This window comes from Sapajus apella, unplaced genomic scaffold (genome assembly GCF_009761245.1).
Source record: "Sapajus apella isolate SASKATOON/1434 unplaced genomic scaffold, GSC_monkey_1.0 scaffold7, whole genome shotgun sequence".
NCBI classification, from domain to species: Eukaryota; Metazoa; Chordata; class Mammalia; order Primates; family Cebidae; genus Sapajus; species Sapajus apella.
In genome coordinates this window covers 257,642-278,481 of record NW_022436947.1, presented here as the reverse complement: position 1 = coordinate 278,481, position 20,840 = coordinate 257,642, and the positions used below count along the sequence as shown (strand labels likewise).

General features: G+C 41.4%; 1 protein-coding gene across 2 annotated transcripts in view; it reads right to left on the bottom strand.

The window, feature by feature from the left end:
- The window catches only part of DENND11 (DENN domain containing 11), a 45,389-nt gene that overhangs the window by 18,235 nt on the left and 6,314 nt on the right, over nt 1-20,840 (bottom strand). Inside the window, exons 1-3 of one of the 2 annotated variants that reach the window (XM_032275627.1) lie at nt 14,384-17,236; nt 7,406-7,505; nt 6,315-6,473 (exon numbers count right to left, since the gene is read on the bottom strand). In XM_032275627.1, coding sequence (XP_032131518.1) covers nt 6,315-6,473; nt 7,406-7,505; nt 14,384-14,438 — 314 coding nt within the window. In that variant the 5' untranslated portion in view covers nt 14,439-17,236. Of the gene's footprint in view, nt 1-6,314; nt 6,474-7,405; nt 7,506-14,383; nt 17,237-20,840 lie in introns of those variants that run through there. The other variant, XM_032275626.1, reaches the window with a different exon arrangement.

The following is a 20,840-nucleotide window of genomic DNA, read 5'->3' as shown; positions in this document are numbered from 1 at the left end:
GCTGATCCCAGACTCCAGAACCCAGCAGGCAGCACCAACATGATGGGCCATTTGGACAGCGGAAAATCCTGCCCCTGAGTGGAACACAGGAGCACTGTGGGGACTGTCTCTGTTTAATGGAGGTGTTATAGGTTGAATTTTGTCCCCACAAAAAAGATGGGGTCCCAGTACCTCACTCAGAATAGGGCCGTATTTGGATAGCATCTTTACATAGGTAATCAGGTTCAAATGAAGTTACTGGAATGGTCCCTAGTCCAATATGAACGCTGTCCTTATAGAAAGGGGACATTTGGACAGACACACACACATAGGGCAAACAGCAGGTAAACATGAAGACAGAGACTGGGATGGTACATCTCCAAGCCAAGGAACCCCAAAGATTGCCAGCATCTACCAGCAGCTAGGGGAGAGGCCTGGAACAGATACTCCCACACAGCTTCGGAGGGAACTCACACTGCTGAGACCCTGACTTTGGGCTTCCAGCCTCTAGAACTGTGAGACAGTTATGTTTCTGCTGTTTTAAGCCACCCAGTCTTTGGCACTTTGTTATGCAGCCCCGGAAAAGCCCTAATTGAGGGAGGAAGAGAAGGCGCCAAAACCCTCTTAGCCCATCTTTATTTTCTCAGTGTTCTACAATTTCCATCAATCAATGAACAAAAAGCAAAATATAGCTTCACTGAGCAAGGGAAACATCCCTAATTATGGTTGGCCCTGGAACAGCAGTGATTAAAAATAGGCACTCCCCGCTGCCACGCTGCCTCTGCAAACTGCCACTGTGGCTTACTCCAAACTATGCCACAAACTGCTCAGAGTCAAGATTTTCATCGACCAACTATAGCATGCTATTCTCCACCCATCTCCACTCCAGAGTGATTCACAGCTCTTATGACAAAGCGATGACAAGAGACCTTCAGACAAATTTGTATTTTAAAAAGAAACAAAAATCATCACAATATTCATATAATGATTACTAACATAAGATGGATGATAGCTCCAATTTCATGGCTCCTATACATTTTAAGCTTTGACAAAGAGGTAGTGATGTCATAAAATAACAAATAACTAGTTGGGAGGAGGGTGCTTATAATCATTTAGCTCACTTTTACAAATGATCATGAGCTAGATAAGAAACCCGTGGTGGCTAAGCTGTGTCTGACTATTCCGAGAAGATGGCAGATTTCAGATACTTTTTAGGGATGTTTGTTAAACTGATGAAAGTTTGATTCACAGAAAATCACACAAAGGCAACTATGTTCAAAGGTGTTTTCATTAGGATGGAATTTCCCTAAAAAGAACATTGAGAATCATTTTATTATATTTTTAATACTATATCTTCTGTTAAAGGGGGCTCTGTCAAGGGTAACATTTTTTCATTTTCTGGTTTATTGTTTGCTGAGTTGCTGTCTTTTGTGTTTGACTATATTAAATTGCATACTTGAACCAAGATTCTAAAAACAAGTTCAGTACTAAAGTTGGAGTCTTTTAGACAAAGAGCTAATAAGAGAATTCTGTCCTTTGATTACCTCGGATATTACTGACTGATAAGACAAAACAAGGCAATAATATGGAATACGGAATCTGAACACAGACACAAATACAAGTTGGCAGTTCCTGGATGAATGTTAAGTGACTGTTGTATGAAAGCCTCAACATTTAAACACACTACAGATGTTGCAACAAACAAGATTGTCAAACCACAATATCAAGAAAAACCGAGAAGTATTGAAGCAAGGCTCAGAGTGCTTGATGATAAGTTAGTCTTCAAAAGATGATGTCAAAGGAGCCCTTCCTGGTGAACTTACCTGCAAGAATGCAGAGATCAAGAAACCAACACACTGAAATGTATGCCAAACCACCTACGGAAACCGTCCAAGAGCCATGACGCACTAAAAACGAGAGAATAATTGGCTCAATATCTATTATTAATCTGACGCTCCAGGCTGCTGGGCCAGAGACACTGGGGTTCCTCGTATGCACACAGCTCCTTCACCGATAAAACACAGTCATACATGGCCATGCAGATTGCAACTGACCCTGTCTGTCCCTACCACACTAGCAATAATTCATCCATGGTCAGAATCAGAGATGCCTCTGTGCAGCAATTACAGTTCATCACTCTGGTGTCTTAATTATTGGTCTGAACAGGCTGGGCATGGTGGCTCATGCCCATAATCCCAACACTTTGGGAGGCTGAGGTGGGTGGATCACTTGGGGCCAGGAGTTTGAGACCAATCTGGCCAACATGGTGAAACCTTGTCTCTACTAAAAATCCCGGCTACTGGGGAGGCTGTGGCACAAGAATCGCTTAAATCCAGGAGGCGGAGGTTGCAGTAAACCAAGATCATGCCATTGCTCTCCAGCCTGGGTGAGAGATCAAGACTCTGTCTCAAAATGTGTGTGTGTGTGTGTGTGTGTGTATTTATACATGTGTATATATGTGTGTATACATATATATATATGAACAAATCAATACATATATATTTCTCTCTGAACAAATCACCTTCTAGCTCCTGGCTTAGCAAATGCAGAAAAATAAGCACTCCCATTTACTGCTGGAGCAGGGATAAAATGGCATCACCTTCTGAAAGGTAACTTACAGTTTGTATTAAATTATACACTGTATATGCCCTCTGATCCAATGATTCTACTTCTTGGACTGTGGCCTAAAGAACTATTTCTAGATGCAAATAGCATTTACTCACAAAGATACTGATGTTCACAGCGGTGAAAAAAATAACGAACAAACTGAAAGCCCAACAACACTGAAACAGTTAAATACACTGTGATATATCTATATACTAAAATGCTGTGAAACCACAATAATGTTGAAAACTACAATTCATGATACACCAGAAAGGTTAACATACCAAGTTACAAAATTTACGTACTGAATGATCTCAATAACCCTTTAAGAAAATAAAATGTTTATGTATAACATATATTTGCACCTGGGAAAATACTAGAAGGATATAAAACAAAATGTTAACAGTAGATAGGTCTGGCTGGTGACATCATTTTTTTCTTTGAGCTTTTCTCTATTTTTAAAGTTTCCCATAATAACTAACTACTGTATAGGTTAATTTTATATTTAGTCATTTTAAACTTTTCACTATGAACATTTTGAAACATATACACAAAATGCAGAAAGAAGAGAATAATGAACCCCATGTATTTGTCATCTGGCGTCAACAATAATCAATATTTGATCGATATGGTTATATCTATACCCTACCATCACTTTTTTCCTAGAATGTCTTAAAGAAAATCCTACATCATTACATTTACTGATAACTGCTTTGTAAGGCATCTCTAACTGATGAGGTCTGTTTAAATAATGTAACACAAAACCACCGTGCCATGATCTCACCTAACAAGAATAATGCCTTAATATAAACTAATATCCAGTCCACGTTCAAAATATAGCTAGTTTCTCCTCCAGATGCTAGTTTACAGTTGGTTTGTTTAAACTGAGATCTGAGTAAGGTAAAATGTGGTTACAAGTCACAGGTCCCATTATGTAATAACAGTCCCTCTTGCCTTTTCTAATTTAATTTCTCAATTATAAAATAGTTCTCCAATATCTTCTGGTTAATAAGAAATAATTAAGAAGACTCTTCAGAGAGATATTGAGGGCAAAAGTTGTAGATGAAATACAAGTAGATTTGGAACATCACAAGTCAGAAGAAATATAAAACACAGATCACGTGTTGCAGAAATTAAGATTAGCGAATTTGTGTACAAGTTACTGTTGCAGTCAAGTACTATCCCAGCCTAGACCTGAGCTTATCTAACTGTGCTTCTTTCTTTTCCTCATACTCTATCATACAAGTGTTATGTTACCTATAACCTCTTATGTTACCTAGAGCCTCTTTAATCACCAAGCTGCAAAACCTTTCTAGCTATGACTCAAAATCTAGAAGCCATAAAAAGATTAATGAATTCAAAGAAAAACACCTACATGACAAGAAGGTAATGTTGAAAGACAGATGACAAAGTGGCAAAGTATTTTCAACTTATATCACAAAGAACAAATTTCCCTATCCTACAAACTCCTAGAAATAAGAAAAGGTAAGCAACAAAATGTAGCAAAGGCTAGAAATGGTTCACAGAGTAAGAAATACAAATGACTCAAACATATATAAAGGGGCTCAACCTCACTTATAAGAAAAATACAATTAAAACTATACTGAGGTACTGTTTTCTTATCCATCAGGTTACAATGTCCAAACTCCCAAGCTTTCATTTTTGTGTTGGGGATGCTGTGATGAAACAGGCATTCTCTTGTGCTACTGCTGGGCGTGCAACTGGCACAACCTCTATGGGAAGCAATTTGACAGGATCTATTAAAATTAAAATTACGCCGGGCGCGGTGGCTCACGCCTGTAATCCCAGCACTTTGGGAGGCCAAGGCGGGTGGATCACGAGGTCAAGAGATCGAGAACATTCTGGTCAACACGGTGAAACCCCATCTCTACTAAAAATACAAAAAATCAGCTGGGCATGGTGGCGCATGCCTGTAATCCCAGCTACTCAGGAGGCTGAGGCAGGAGAATTGCCTGAACCCAGGAGGCGGAGGTTGCGGTGAGCCGAGATCGCGCCATTGCACTCCAGCCTGGGTAACAAAAGCGAAACTCCGTCTCAAAAAATAAAAATAAAAAAATAAAAATAAATTTCCATAAGGGGAGACAGACCCTGTGTCGCCTGAATTTGCAGCTTTAGGGAAAGCAGTTGGAAATAGAATGCTGGTGTGTGCTGACTGCCCCTTGTATGCTTTTAGTGAGCTACTACAAGAATAAAACCATACTGTCATGTTTTTCATAATCTTTCTTCTTAATTTTGGAGGAATATTTCAAGTAATAGTATATCTTATTGAGAAAAAATGTTTACTTGAAGTTATAAGTAAAATGTTTAATATATTTCATTAATACCACCTATTTGAAAAAATTAAATCTATAAAATATTAATCCTACTTTTGTAAAGGTATTTCTACTCTAGAATGACATTCATGGAATACTGTCAATGGATATCTGTGTTAATATTTGAGAGAATTTTTAAAAATTCTTTGTACTTTCACAAAAATTTTAATAAACACATAAATGTTTAAATAAACATGTTTTTTTCCACAAACAATAAAGTTCATACTTTCAAAGGTGAAGATCACAATTATGTTACATAAAAATGTTTGAATACTGATAAATTTTAAAAGCATAGGCTATAAAAGAGTATATCTATTGTGTGGTGGCAAATACATATTTTAAATGAACATGCATAAACAGAAAAGAAGTGGTAACACTTCATCAGTGCTTCAGGGATTAGGGATAAATTTTCCTCTCAAAATCTGAAATGTAATTAGGTTACTTGCACAACGAAAAAAATGTAAAGTAACTAATCATTTTGCTGCTTGTTAAAAATTCTCTTCCTATGCCAGGCACCTTGGCTCACACCTATAATCCCAGCTCTTTGGCAGGCTAAGATGGGAGGATCACTTGACTCCAGGAGTTCAAGACCAGCCTGGGCAATATGTTAAGAGCCTGTCTCTACAAAAAAAAAAACAAAAAACAAAAAAAAAACACACCTTTTTAAGTTCTCTTTTGATTATCCCAATCATAATAAGAATCCCAATAGGCTTGGCACGGTGGCTCACTCCTGTAGTGCCAGCACTTTGGGAGGCTGAGGTGGGTGGATCACTTGAGGTCAGGAGTTTAAGACCAGCCTGGCCAACACAGTGAAACCCCATTTCTACTAAAAATACTAAAAATAGCTGGGCATGGTGTTGGGCACTTGTAATCCCAGCTACCTGGGAAGCTGAGGCATGAGAATCGCTTGAACCTGGGAGGTGGAGGTTACAGTGAGCCAGGACCATGCCACTGCACTCTAGCCTGGGCGACAAAGGGAGTCTTTGTCTCAAAAAAAAAAAAAAAAAAAAAAAAAAAAAATCCCAATAATAAAGGAGTAGGCTTTTAAAAAGTTTAGGATTTCTTTGCCTATCTAGGGCAAGGAGATAACTATTGTGGTTTTGCATAAACAAACATCATGTGCCTGTCAACAAATGATTTAATTTTAAAAAGTGATGGCTGTATTAAATCCAAACTGAAGGTAGAATATAGCCCAGCTTTCATTATAGAATGAAGAATCATCATGCAGGGCATTGGCTGAAATGAAAGGATACCACCCGAGGCACCAAACCTCGCCATGGATGTTCTTGGAAAGACATCTGCTGCTCTGGCACACAAGTGCTGTCTCCAAGGGCCAGTGCCATATGCACCAGCTGGTGGATCCTGCTGCCTCCCTGCACATGTACGGAAGCCACGTACCGAACCTGGTTCTCCAAGAAGTGCATGTAGCGGTAAAGCAGCGTGTAGGAGGGAGAGAGGATGCCCACAGACTTCATCCGCGCGCCACGTTCCAGCTCGCTCTCCACGGGCATGTTGGCAAAGCAGGCCAGGCCAAAGAAGGGCCCCTTTCGGAAATAGCTAGAAGAGACCAAATGTGTAGTGTAGCTCAGTATCAGAGAGAAATTTTGAGATATAATCCTAAACAAAACCAATGAACTCTCTGTCTGGGGCTGTAAATGACAAAGCTCAGCCTCAAGGAAACACGTAGGCCAACTCACTTGACCTCACCAGTGAGATGACCAAGGCCTGAAGAGATTACAGGGCTTGCCAAGGGTCACCTGGCTGGAGCCGGGACTTGGTCCTGGCAAGGTTGCTGCTTGGCCGCCCACGATCATGGACACATTTCTTCTCTCTGCGCCACAACTAATGTCTTGGATGGGAGAAGCAGAACCAACATTCCTCTTCAGGCTCCTCTGGAACTAGGACTCTCTTTCGTAGCATAAACCACAATGATTCTTCCCTTACTTCCTGAGGCTCTGATATTTTTAACTGAGCTGCCATTTTATTTCCTCCTCTTTCTCACACTTGTATCAGTCATGAATTCAGCCCCATGAGGAGATTAAAGCCACTTCATTACCCTTAAGCTCTTTCCATTGTTCCTTCTCACAAAACTCTCCAATACCCCACTGCACAGGACTAAAAAATAGCCTTACTTAAAGCTGGAATTTCAAGGTTGAGCACATAGATGTCCTCGGTTAACTCACACGGGGCTGAAACTGCACACTTTCATTAAAACCAAACCTCAAGTGAGGTCCATGTAATTTCTGAGAAAGTGAGAGAACCTCCACGGGTAGGGATTCCTAAGATTTTTAGGTTATGAAGCCTGTTGAGAACATGATGAAAGCTAGACATCTCGCTAGAAAAATGATGTAAACACAAAACTATCCACGTATTTTCAAGGTATTTATACATAGCATATGAACACCTCCTAACAGGAGCCCCTCTGCTTTGGGGAAAGTGTGGAGGTGGGGGGAATGGTACAAAGAAGACTCCAGTTCGGAAGTACTTACATGAAATCAGACTGGATTTTATGGGACCCACTAGCCATAGACTTGAACTCAACACCTTCAAGGTCAATATCTTGAGGTAAGCACCATTCTACCATGTTTCCTGCAGGAAAAGGAAGATACGAGTTAAAAGAAACAACATCATTCAAAGAAAATGGCTTAGACACCAGAGGACCCAGAGGTGGACACTGAAGGAATCTCCCATCTCTGCCCTCAAATGAACACTGTTCTCCTCTCTCATGAAGACACTGCCTTTCTATCATTCTGCTCAAACACTTCCAAATCTGCCTTTCGTGGCCTCACTTCTGTGCATATTTTTTTAACCTTCTGCCCTCATTTCCGTATCTTACGTTCTCTCCTTAATCCCTTGAGATCTTGATTCTATCTATAGCCACTAATGACTGGGAAAAATCCCAAAACATTTTTTAAATTCTCATTCTCATTTACCTCTGGGTAGCATTTGCTAATCCCTCAAACATTTCTCCTCTTTTTCCTAGATTTCCATGACAGAATACTATTTTGGTGCTTTTCCTACCTCTCTGATTAATGTCACTCTATTTCCCTCCCTCTCTCTCTCCTCTCTCTCTCTCTCTAAGTAAAATCCTTTTTCAAGGGCCAATGATATTTGCTTCCAGAATTTGGGGACTCATTAACTCATCATTAATTATTCTGTTTCTCCTGAGCTAGATGCTGGAGATGCAAAGCTCCTGACCGCAGTGAGATTAGATTCCAGAGACAGATGAGGAGGGCTAGAGATCAGTTGTTACAGTTCAGGTGGATCAACGTTATGACAGAGGAAAAGGTGAGGGTTTTTTTTGAGAGGGAGTCTCACTTTGTCACTCAGGCTGGAGTACAGTGTCACGATTTTGGCATACTGGAACCTCCACCTCCGGGGTTTAAGCGATTCTCCTGCCTCAGCCTCCCAAGCACTGGGACTATAGGAGCCCGCCACCACGCCCAGCTAAATTTGTATTTTTAGTAGATACGGGGTTTCACCATGTTACAGGCTAGTCTCAAACTCCTGACCTCAGGTGATCCGCCTGCCTCAGCCTCCCGAAGTGCTGGGATTACAGGTGTGAGCCACAGGGCCTGGCCAAGGTGGGATTTTAAATGCACTGACAAGCATGACTCAGGCTGTGGGAATCAGGGAACTACACAAAAGCAGTGTTATCCAGAGTCTTGAGAGAACACTATAGAATGCTCCCTGTTGTTTTCATGCCTATTCAAAAGGGTTTAAAGCAAAACACTAAGCTACCTGTGAGATTTCATTTCAGAACAAACTTCTTATTAACACTACAAATCCTAATTTGCTAGGCATTAGAAAAACCATCAATAATCCCAGCCAACAATGCTTTCAGATGATTGTTCAGAGCATCAAGGAATATACAATCTAGTCTCAGGACACGGTAGATATCACAGAGCATTGGCCAATCCCACATTCGATAGCCCAAGACACTTTCAAATAGTTTATTTTCAAAAGAGGAATCATGATTCCGATCATTTAGTCGATTCACTGAAGTGAAAAGCATGAAAAAGGAATTAAGATTATCTCAACAGATGCAGAGAAGGCCTTTGACAAAATTCAACAGCACTTTATGCTAATAACTCTCAGTAAACTCAATAAACTAGGTATCCATGGAACATACCTCAAAATAATAAAAGCTATTTACAACAAACCCACAGCCAATATCATACTGAATGGGCAAAAACTGGAAGCATTCCCTTCGAAATCTGGCACTAGACTAGGTTGTCCTCTCTCACCACTCCTATTCAACATAGCATTGGAAGTTCTAGCCAGAGCAATCAGGCAAGAAAAAGAAATAAAGGGTATTCAATTAGGAAAGGAGAAGTCAAATTGTCTCTATTTGTAGATGCCATGATTGTATATTTAGAAGACCCCATCGTCTCAGCCCAAAATCTCCTGAAACTGATAAGCACTTCAGCAAAGTCTCAGGATACAAAATCAATGTGCAGAAATCACAAGCATTCCTATACACCAATAACAGACTTAAAGAGAGCCAAATCAAGAACGAACTGCCATTCACAATTGCTGCAAAGAGAATAAAATACCTAGGAATACAACTAACAAAGGATGTAAAGGACCTTTTCAAGGAGAACTATAAACCACTGCTCAAGGAAATAAGAGAGGACATAAACAGATGGAAAAACATTCCATGCTCATGGTTAGGAAGAATCAATATTGTGAAAATGGCCATACTGCCCAAAGTAATTTATAGATTCAACACTTTCCATCAAGCTACCTATGACCCTCTTCAGAAAACTGGAAAAAACTACCTTCAACTTCATATGGAACCAAAAGAGAACCCACATAGCCAAGTCAATTCTAAGCAAAAGTAACAAAGCTGAAGGCATCAGGCTGCCTGACTTCAAACTATACTACAAGTCTACAGTAATCAAAACAGCATGGTACTGGTACCAAAACAGAGATATAGACCAACGGAATAGAACAGAGGCCTTGGAGACAACGCCACACATCTACAACCATCTGGTCTTTGACAAATGTGACAAAAACAAGCAATGGGGAAAGGATTCCCTGTTTAATAAATGGTGTTGGGAAAACTGGCTAGCCATGTGCAGAAAGCAGAAACTGGACCCCTTCCTGACACCTTACACTAAAATTAACTCCAGATGGATTAAAGACTTAAACATAAGACCTAACACCATAAAAATCTTAGAAGAAAACCTAGGCAAAACCATTCAGGACATAGGCATAGGCAAAGACTTCATGACCAAAACACCAAAAGCATTGGCAACAAAAGCCAAAATAAACAAATGGGATCTAATTAAACTCCAGAGCTGCTGCACAGCAAAAGAAACAATCATTAGAGTGAGCCAGCAACCAACAGAATGGGAAAAAATTTTTGCAATCTACCCTTCTGACAAAGGGCTAATATCCAGAATCTATAAAGAACTAAAATAGATTTACAAGAAAAAACAAACAAACAAGCCCATTCAAGAGTGGGTGAAGGACATGAACAGACACTTTGCAAAGGAAGACATATATGAGGCCAACAAACATGAAAAAATGCTCATCATCACTGGTCATTAGAGAAATGCAAATCAAAACTACATTGAGATACCATCTCACGCGAGTTAGAATGGCGATCATTAAAAAAATCTGGAGACAACAGATGCTGGAGAGGATGTGGAGAAATAGGAACACTTTTACACTGTTGGTGGGAGTGTAAATTAGTTCAACTATTTTGGCAATTCCTCAAGGACCTAGAAATAGAAATTCCATTTGACTCAGCAATCCCATTACTGGGTATATATCCAAAGGATTATAAATCATTCTATTATAAAGACACATCCACACATATGTTCATTGCAGCACTGTTTACAATAGCAAAGAACTGGAACCAACCCAAATGCCTATCGATGATAGACTGGACAAGGAAAATGTGGCACATATATGCCATGGAATAATATGTAGCCATAAAAAACGATGAGTTCGTGTCCTTTGTAGGGACATGGATGAATCTGGAAACCATCATTCTCAGCAAACTTACACAAGAACAGAAAATCAAACACCACATGTTCTCACTCATAGGTGGGTGTTGAACAATGAGAACACATGGACACAGGGAGGGGAGCATCACACACTGGTGTCTGTTGCGGGGGGCTAGCAGCAGGACAGCGGGGTGGGGGAGGGTAGGAAGTTGGGAAGGGATAACATGGGGAGAAATGCCAGATATACGTGATAGGGGAGATGGAGGCAGCAAATCACATTGCCATGTATGTACCTATGCAACAATCCTGCATGTTCTGCACATGTACCCCAGAACCTAAAGTGCAATAAAATATACATTGGAAAAAAAAAGAAATTAAAAAAAAAAGACTTCATAAAACAGAAAGGGTAGAATAATGTTATGTTGTCTGGGTCAAAGATAAGAAAAAGCAATCAGAAACTGAGAGAAGTGACCTTGGGGAAAAGATGAGCTTTTTAAGCACCAGGTTCCCCCACACTTTCCTATTATTTCCCATCTGCCATCCATGTTTATTACCTCTACAGTCCAGTGGTTTTGTTTCCTGTGGAATGCATCAGGACAACTAGGGAGCTTTAAAAGGTGCCAGGGGCTACCCTAGGTCTACAGAATCACCATCTTCCCTGCCCTGCCTCAAGGTGATTATGCTGATGCATGCCAGAGATAAGAGCCCCTGCTTGGGCCTCTGTGCACAGGCTCCTAACCCTTTACAGTGGCAGTAGATGGTCAGCAGAGGAAAGGGACAGTCTGGGACAGAGCTACAATGACCCTCGATAGGCTCTGTCCTCCTCATACTCAACTAACCTGCTTCTTCTAATACTTACTGCCTTGCTTACCCACACGCCACGTTACTGGGTTCAGCTAGCTCAAACTTAGCTCCTTTCCTCCAGCCCAGCCTGCCCATGACTACTCAATGTCTCAAAACTTTATTTACCTAAGTGTTGTACTGAAGTATAGCACAAGTATAGAAAAGTGCACAAAGATGTTTACTGCAGCCCTATTCACAATAGCAAAGATATGAAATCATCCCAGATGCCTATCAATGGTAGACTGGATAAAGAAAATGTGGTACACATACACTGTGGAATACTACGCAGCCATTAAAAGGAACAAGATCATGTCCTTTGCAGGGACACGGATGGAGCTGGAAGCCATTATCCTCAGCAAACTAACATGGGAACAGAAAACCAAACACTGCATGTTCTCACTCCTAAGTGGGAGGTGAACAATGAGGACACATGGACACAGGGAAGGGAAAAACACACACTAGGGCCTTTTGGAAGATAAGGGGGAGGGAGAGCATCAGAATACATAGCTAAAGCATGCAGGGCTTAATACCTAGGTGATGGGTTCATAGGTGCAGCAAACCACCATAGCACATGTTTACCTATGTAACAAACCTGCACATCCTGCACGTGTATCCTGGAACTTAAAATTTAAAAAGAAGAAAAATACACAAAGTATAACTCAATGAATTTCCCCAAAGTAAACATATTTGTATAACTAGCACCCAGATCAAGAAGCTGAAAGAACATTATTTGTACATCAGAAACCTCCCTCATAGTGCCTCCAAGTCATTAACCCTCTCTCATGAGTAACTATTATTCTGATTTCCGAAACCATGAATTAGCTAAGCCTCTTCTGAGTTTCTACAAATGTAATCATAGCTCGTATTCTCTTACATCTTTTATGTCATCCATGCTACTATGTGTAGCAATAGTTTGTTCATCTATTACTTTATCATATGCATGTAGCAGTTTACCTGCTTAACTGATGTACATTTAAGTTACTTCCAATTTGAAGTTATAGCAACTAGCACTGCTGTAAACAATCCTGTATTTGCCATCTGCTGAAATAGCATACAGTGGCTTTGTAATGCACTAACCTGGGCGGGCTGAACTATCCTCCTCAGAATTCCCTTCCTTGTATGTTTCCAGCTGAGATTTAGAAGTGAATCAGCAGCCATGTTATGTTTGTAAGGTCGGTGCGGAAGATCCACTGCATAGTTGCTTCTCTGCAAGCTTACCACAGTGGTGAGAGGCAGCAGCCAGTCCTGGTGATGCTGGAGCCATCATCCCTTGATCCTCCTTCAGCTTCTCTGACTCCTAAGCCAGGTATGTGTTTAGTTCCATAATCAAGGGCCTCAGCTTCTCCTTAGGACACCCACATATTCAAAGCTGGAGACAGTAACAGCCTCAGCCAAGTTCCCAACTAACCTCATAAGTTACAGCTTCTTATTCTTCCTCTTCCACCTCTTCCTCTTCACAAATTTACTCTCTTCCTTCATAACCGTCTGCCCAGAAGACTTCAAGCTCCAACATCACACAAAGACAACAGCCTTATATAGATTGTCTAACAGCTCCCACAGTTGCATAAAATCAAATCCCTGTAAGAAATTCCTTTATATATCTCCTAGTTTTTCTGTTTCTCTGATTGAACTCTAACACAGTATGCACATTTCTACTGGCTACTTTCCTAGGAACAGAATTGCTTTAAAAATGTTTGCATCACGACATACTAAGGAACTTTTAATGATTCCCAAAGTAGTATTTCCCAAGCTCATGCTAAGAGGGCTTCTGCAAACAAGAAAACAAAATTTTGTGAAATGTGTGGTTTTTTTGGCCAAATTAACTTAGTTTAAACAAAGCTAGACACATTCCTTTACTGCAGAACTTCTCAGAGCCTTTAATATGCCACTCCGCATTGTGAATCTCTATGAGATCAATTCAGTGCTTAATGTTTCCCCAAGTTATCTTTTTTAAAGGAATATCTTAAATCATTTTTAAAGGAGCATCTTAAGAGACTAATTTTATAGAAGATAAATATAAAGAAGATATAGACCTATTTTTTTTTAAAAAAAGATCTATACCAATATTTCTTTTTTAAAAAGAAATAAGGATATGTCAGGTATGCAAGCTGTCCTTCAGAATCCACTCTTCCCTTCTTATATGAACCAGAACCTGCTAGGTTTAGTTTGGTGCATGGCCTTCCAAATGAAGGCTATGTTTCTCAGTATCTTCATGAGTAAATTCTGGTCAGTGTCATGTGGACAGAAGCGAAGGGCACTGCTTCCAGAATGTGCCTGAAAGGCAAGGAGCACTCTACCCTTCCTCCACCCTGCAGCATGGAATGTGGATGTGGTGACGTATCACAGAGGGGATGCTGAAGCCACAGGCCGACGTGGGCCTAGGTCCCTCCCTGGATGACCCTGGAGATCTGAGCCAGTGTTCTAGCTCTAGGCTGCTATTACCTGACTGGCACATGAAAAAGAAATAAACTCCTATCTTGATTACACCACTGTTGATTTGGCTCTCTGGTGTTCATGTCCAACCTACGTCCTACTTAGTACAGCTGACCTAGAAGATAAAGTCCCTATTCCTTAGCCTGGCTCTCAAACCCTCTTCCTTGCTCCTCTGTGCCTGGCAAATTCCAACTGCACAGAAACAGAAAGAAACAGAGAGCGCGAATGACATACTGTTAGTTACATCCTTCACTTCTAGGTAGGCACAAGCCCATCTGGAAAGGTTCATCAGTGGCTGACAAATCAGGAACAGGGCACAGGCTCCAGAACACCACTTTGGGGAGAGGCATCTTTATCCCATGGGAAGCACACTCCTGCTGACACTCTCCTTGAATGAAAGGAAAGTAGGTATAGCTACTATGGCCCTTATCTCTATCTATCATAATCATGTCTTCGATGTCTGTCTCCCCAGGAGTCTGTGAACTTTTACAAGGTGGGAATTTTGCTTGTCTTCACATCTTAACATAATATCATGCCTTATACAGGACAGAATGGGTATTTTTTTAAAAACCAGATTAAGGAAACGCATGTGTTAAAAAAAAAATGATAAATTAGTGTTAATTACCTTCCAAATAGTAATAATATGTAGCTATGTAGGAAAATGTTCTTATTCTTAGAAGGTTTATCCTCAAACACTTAGGAGTGACATATTATCATATCTGTGACTTACTTTCAAATGGTTCAGGAAAAAAAAGGCATATCCATATCTGTATATAGTCAGTTCTACTTTTATCACTTACTGGATTTGTGTCAATGCAACAGATGTACTTGAGAGCAATTTGAGCACAGGGAATTTCACATTCACATTCTATGCAATAGACTCAATGCAATCCCAATCAAAATCCCAGCAAATTATTTTGTGGATATTGACAAGTTAATTCCAAAGCTTACATGGAAAGGTAAAAGACCTAAAATAGCCAACATAATACTACTGAAGAACAATAAAATTAGAAGACAAAGAGTGCACCCAACTTCGAGACTTACTATAAAATTAATCAAGAGAGTACATATTGGTGAAATATCAGACAAATAGATTAATGGAACAGAATAGAGAGCCTTGAAACAGTTCAACAGAAATTAATCAAGTAATCTTTACCAAAGGAACAAAGGCAACGGAGAAAAGATAGTCTTTACAATAAATGGTGCTGAAACAAGTGGACATCTACATGCAAAAGAATGAAAGTAGACACCTGCTATACCCCTTTCACAGAAATGTATTCAATATGGATAGTAGCTAGCCTAAGTAACATAGCAAGACCTTGTCTCTACAAAAAAATAAAAAAAATTAGCCAGGCATGGTGGTGTGTGCCTGTAGTCCTAGCTACTTTGGAGGCTGGGGCAGGAGGATCACTTGAGCCCAGGAGTTCAAAGCTACAAGAGGCTATGCTCACTCCACTGCATACCAACCCGGTTAACAGAGTGAGACCCTGTCTCTAAAACAACAGTAATTTTTAAAAATATGGATAGTAAACCAAAATGTAAAATGCAGAATTATAAAACTTCTAAAAGATAAAACAGGAGAAAAATTTGTGAATAAAGCAAATGGTGCAAAATGTCAATAAACGGGGTCTCTAAGTGAAAGACAGACGGGTTTTCACTGTACTATTATAACTTTTCATAACATTTCAACATGAGAACTGGGCAAAGTAACTGAAATAATAGAAATGTGAAAACACATAAGGCAAGCATAAGGAACTTTGCAAAAGCCAAAAATAATTGAGGCAATGTACCACAGATAATAGGGAGTGAAGGGCTATCAGGGCTTGAGGCTATCCTACATTACAAATGAAAACCAGCCTACATATGGAACTTGTAGAGGCTTAATGGAAAGTGATTTTGCATAATTAGTAATCCTTATGGGATGCCATTTAATACCAGAAAAAAAAAAAAACCCTCATCCTGAATGCTACTTATCCCAGGCTCAGTCTTCACACTCCAAGCTTTTTAGGTTTTCCGAACATCCTCACCGTATTAAAAACTCAGCTAGGGAGCTGAGAAGATTCAACAAAAAGGGTCATTTCATGGCTAGTCCATCAGAGAGAGGAGTCGCCCCTGACAAGTGCCTTTTTCTCCCCTAACTTTCTCTCCCTCCATCTCTGTGTCCTTTCTCACCTTGGGCCATGCCTTGGGCCTATTACAGGTACCTATAGGCACTTCCTAGCCTCTACTGCAAAGACAGCTTCTGAGGAGGGATTCACACCACCAAGAGAGGCACAAATGCGGCAATCTGCATTGTGTACATTCAGCCGGTCATTCAACAAATATTGGTGGAGCATAACTTGGTAGCACAGTCGCCTGCCAGGTGCTGAGCTCATGCAAAGGCAAATACATCTGCATTTAAAGGAACTTGGACTAACAGACTATGAAGCTGGCAGCTTGGTTACCCTGGGAAGGCCAGACGCCAGTGCTGATGAGGATGTACAGACAGTCTGAACCCTGCTACTCCACAGCTCTGAAGGTCAGCCTGACAGCTCTGTGCACCAGGGCCTCCCACAGCTGGGGTTTTATAAGCCCATGGGCTAGGCCAGATACAGGGTGTCCTATCTATGCTGACTACTGCCTCTGTCTTCCAAAACTAGTTCTGTTTAAATGAGAAATGACCAAACCCCCAGATGTCTTAAAATTCATCACTATTTCCTAGGGAGAATGGACATTAACTGCTATGACTGCTGCCTGCTAGAAAGTTCACCTCCAAATATTTAAAATAGAGAAAGCTATGATGTTGAACCAAAACAATTTCTTTTTAATAGGAAATATGTGAAATTTTCTTCCTCCTCTGTGAGGTGACTCTAGAGCAAGAACTTCCTCTTGAGCTCTTCATTTCCTAAGCAGAGACTGCCTCAGCTGGAGATCCTCTTCCAGCTCCTCTGACCTCAGGAGTGCAATTCTGCCCCAGCACATGCCTGGGGTTTTACTCTTTCCATGAGCATCTTCCCATCCGTGTATACATATGCCCTGATTCTAATCAGGAAGTCAAAACAAATCGTTTCAGGAATGAAGGCATGAATCCAAGCGTATTCTAGGTCCCAACACCACATTCCCTTTTTTTTTTTTTTTTTTTTCTTTTTTTTTTTTTTTTTTTTAACGGGGTTTTGTTTTTGTTACCCAGGCTGGAGTACAATGGCGCGATCTCGGCTCACCGCAACCTCCGCCTCCTGGGTTCAGGCAATTCTCCTGCCTCAGCCTCCTGAGTAGCTGGGATTACAGGCATGCGCCACCATGCCCAGCTAATTTTTTGTATTTTTAGTAGAGACGGGGTTTCACCATGTTGACCAGTATGGTCTCGATCTCTTGACCTCGTGATCCACCCGCCTCAGCCTCCCAAAGTGCTGGGATTACAGGCTTGAGCCACCGCGCCCGGCCCACATTCCCTTTATGTAACCGCCTGAAGGGGCCACCAGATCCCACAGATGGAAACCTCCTCCAAAGAGTATTTGGTTCAGACCCCAACACCAGAAAAGTAAATAACCCATGTGAGTTGACTTTGGGTCTTACATGGTTTGAAACAGGCTTAAAACCACCTAGGTTGAGGGCACATCCAAAGCAAAGAGAAAAGCATCTAGATAAAGAATCCTGAGTCAGGAAGAAGCTAATCCTGGTTATTTAAAGTCAGCTACCTTTCAATCCATGACTGAATTCCAATGCATTCACTTTACAAAGAAAGACCTTCCATTTCACAGATCCCATATCACTCTCCACTGAATGGTGGTGTGGTACAGGTAAGAGGTGCAGGCACTGGTGCAGGTAGACTTGGGTTCTGGCCCTGACGTTGAACAACTTAATGCCTCTGTGCACCTGTTTTTCTCATGATTATGGTGAAGCCTGTTGGGAGGATCAGAGGCAGCTGGTTGAAACACCTGGCCCAGTCCTTGGCACACAGCAGGCACTCAGAAGGTGGTGGGTATTAGTTACCATTCTTATATTCCCCTCCTCAATTTCCAAGAGAAACTGACTTTATAGCAGATGGCCACAAACTGACTTCTCCCTGAAAACCACAAGCAGGTGAATCACCAACAGCCTGGGAAAGATTCTTCCAGGGTGGGATTAAAGCAAATTAACCACAATTGTATTCCACTGGCATCTGGTGGAAATACAGGGGAAGGATGGTGACATGACAGAGTTTCTCCTCCTGTGAGACTTTCTTGCCGGATATTAGAACTGGCTTTGTCTTTGCCTGCATTTGAGCTGTCCATTCTTAGGATTGCTCCTCGCATCTTAAAATTGTCCTCCAAATTTTCCATTTGCATTTTACTTTGTCACTTTCCCACCCATTGCTGGAGCTATTTATTATTTGCCACGAGTCAGATGACCCGGGCAGCGCTCCAAGTTGTGCCTCAGACACCAGACCTTGCCCTAATCTCACTGGGCATCCATCGTCTCTATTGTTTTTTTAAAAAATGCTTATATTTCATGTACCAAACAGGGAATCTACAGAGATTAAAATTAGTGTGATTTTTAAATACACCCATTTGACATAAACATAGAAGCACTTAGGTACAGTAAGTGAAATAGGTGTTTAGATGTAATTTCAGCACTGGCTAGAGGCTGAGGGAAGCACAGGTAGAAATTCATTCCCAAGAAGAAAAGGAGAAAGATCTTGAAAACCTCAGCAGGTGATCTGCCCCTCACCCCACCCCTCTTCTTGCAAGCTGCCCCAATACAAACGGAGCACAGGAATTTCTCCCAGACATCCACAATAAAACTCTAAGTGCAGCAGTGTAAAGTGAATATCATAAACAGTCTAATGAGGCAGATGCACAGATGTCCAGACATTGTATGTCCAAAGCTTCATCAGCCTCCATCCTGCCCACACACAAGTCCTCAGTCACACAGTGATACCGCTCTTGCCACCATCCTGGGGGAGGGGTGTTCCCCAAGTGTGACAATATCCTTTCCTTTAAGCAGACAAGGAAAACTGTACTAGAAACCCAAATAACAAAAGTAAAATTAAAACCAAGGCTCTAAATCATGAGGATGAACAAAATGAAACTGCCAACGTCTTCCACCCAGCTTGCAGAGTAGCATCTGGCGCTGGTTTCAATAGCAGCTTTGTGGCTCAGATGATCAGCACCACCATCCTAGGGCTCCCTGCTCCGGATAAAGACTGAGTGTATGTGTAAGCCTCACTTTGAACCTGAAGACCCTGGTTCTTAAGTCATTTGTAGACTCAGCAACCATAATTTTCAATTCATGAGTCTGATGGAAATAAGCTTTAAGACTCTAACTTTCTCTGATTCTTCCCACAGATGCCCAACCCAGCTTTCCAAAACTTGTATCCAAAGGTGCAAAAGGATTACTCTCGTATTCCCACGCCTTAGTCAGAGAATCACTGCATACATGCCCGCTCACATACATACACACACACACACTAACAAGAATCCACTCCTCTCCTTTTCCCTCTTACATGTACCACAGCTATGAACTCTCTCCTCCCTCATTGATGCTCTCCCTCTCTCATGCACACACTGATTTGGACACAGGCCAACAGTTACCCACATGATGTGGGAAAATGCACAAAATGCCATGGCCTGGGCAGTAAGTGACAGGGAGGTGGTGGGAGGGTTGGGGTGGGCATGGGGTGGGGAGGAAGGATCTTCCAGGAGTGGAAACTGAGGACAGGTGGGAAAGATATGGGGAAGCTGCTAAGCAGGCAGGCCAGCGAGAGAAAATAAACTGCAGAAAAATCACACCTAGGTAAGAACTTCTACAATATGCCCCAATTTTGGTAAAGGAGTCAATATTCACTTTACTGCTTTTGGCAACACAGGCAAAGGAGGGGCACAAGTCTGGGTGGGCCAATATTAAATAGGAACAAACAGCAGATCTGCCTCAGCAGTAGAGAGGGGAAGGTGCTGGACCAGTGATGCCTCCAGCTCACTGTGGGCCTCACTCCACGGGAACCATCACACAAGGGGTACGTACATCAGGCATTCTGAGGACCCTGTCCTAGTGCTAACCCTTGAGGCCCTGGGAAGCTCAGTAGCATTGATTCACTACATATCCTACTTTTAAGATATATATAAAATAAAATTACATGCTACAAGGTCTATCAGAGAATTTTATGCTACAAGGTCTATCAGGATGCAAAGTGCCATTTAGGACTAGGATAGATGACAAAAGAGACAAACACGTTTATGGGCAGGAAAGGACTGCTTTCCCTCCACCAAAAAAAAAAAAAAGTTACAAGCACTCCCTCTCACACTGCTAGCACTCCTGCGCTCTCTCTTCCTCCCACATCCCCGGATAAGGAAGGATCAGAAGCCAGAAAGCAGGGGTTCAGGCAGCATAGTATACTAGTAAGATGAACACTTTAAAAAAAAAAAAAAAGAGAAAAGAGGCCGGGTGCGGTGGCTCACACCTGTAATACCAGCACTTTGGGAGGTCGAGGCTGGTAGATCACGAGATCAGGAGTTCAAGACTGGCCTGGCCAAGATGGTGAAACCCCTGTCTCTACCAAAAAACAAAAACAAAAAAATTAGCCAGGTGTGGTAGTGGGAGCCTGTAATCCCAGCTACTCAGGAGCCTAAGACAGAATTGATTGAACCTGGGAGGTGGAGGTTGCAGTGAGCTGAGATCACCCCACTGCACACCAGCCTGGGCGAGACTCCATCTCAAAAAAAAAAAAAAAAAA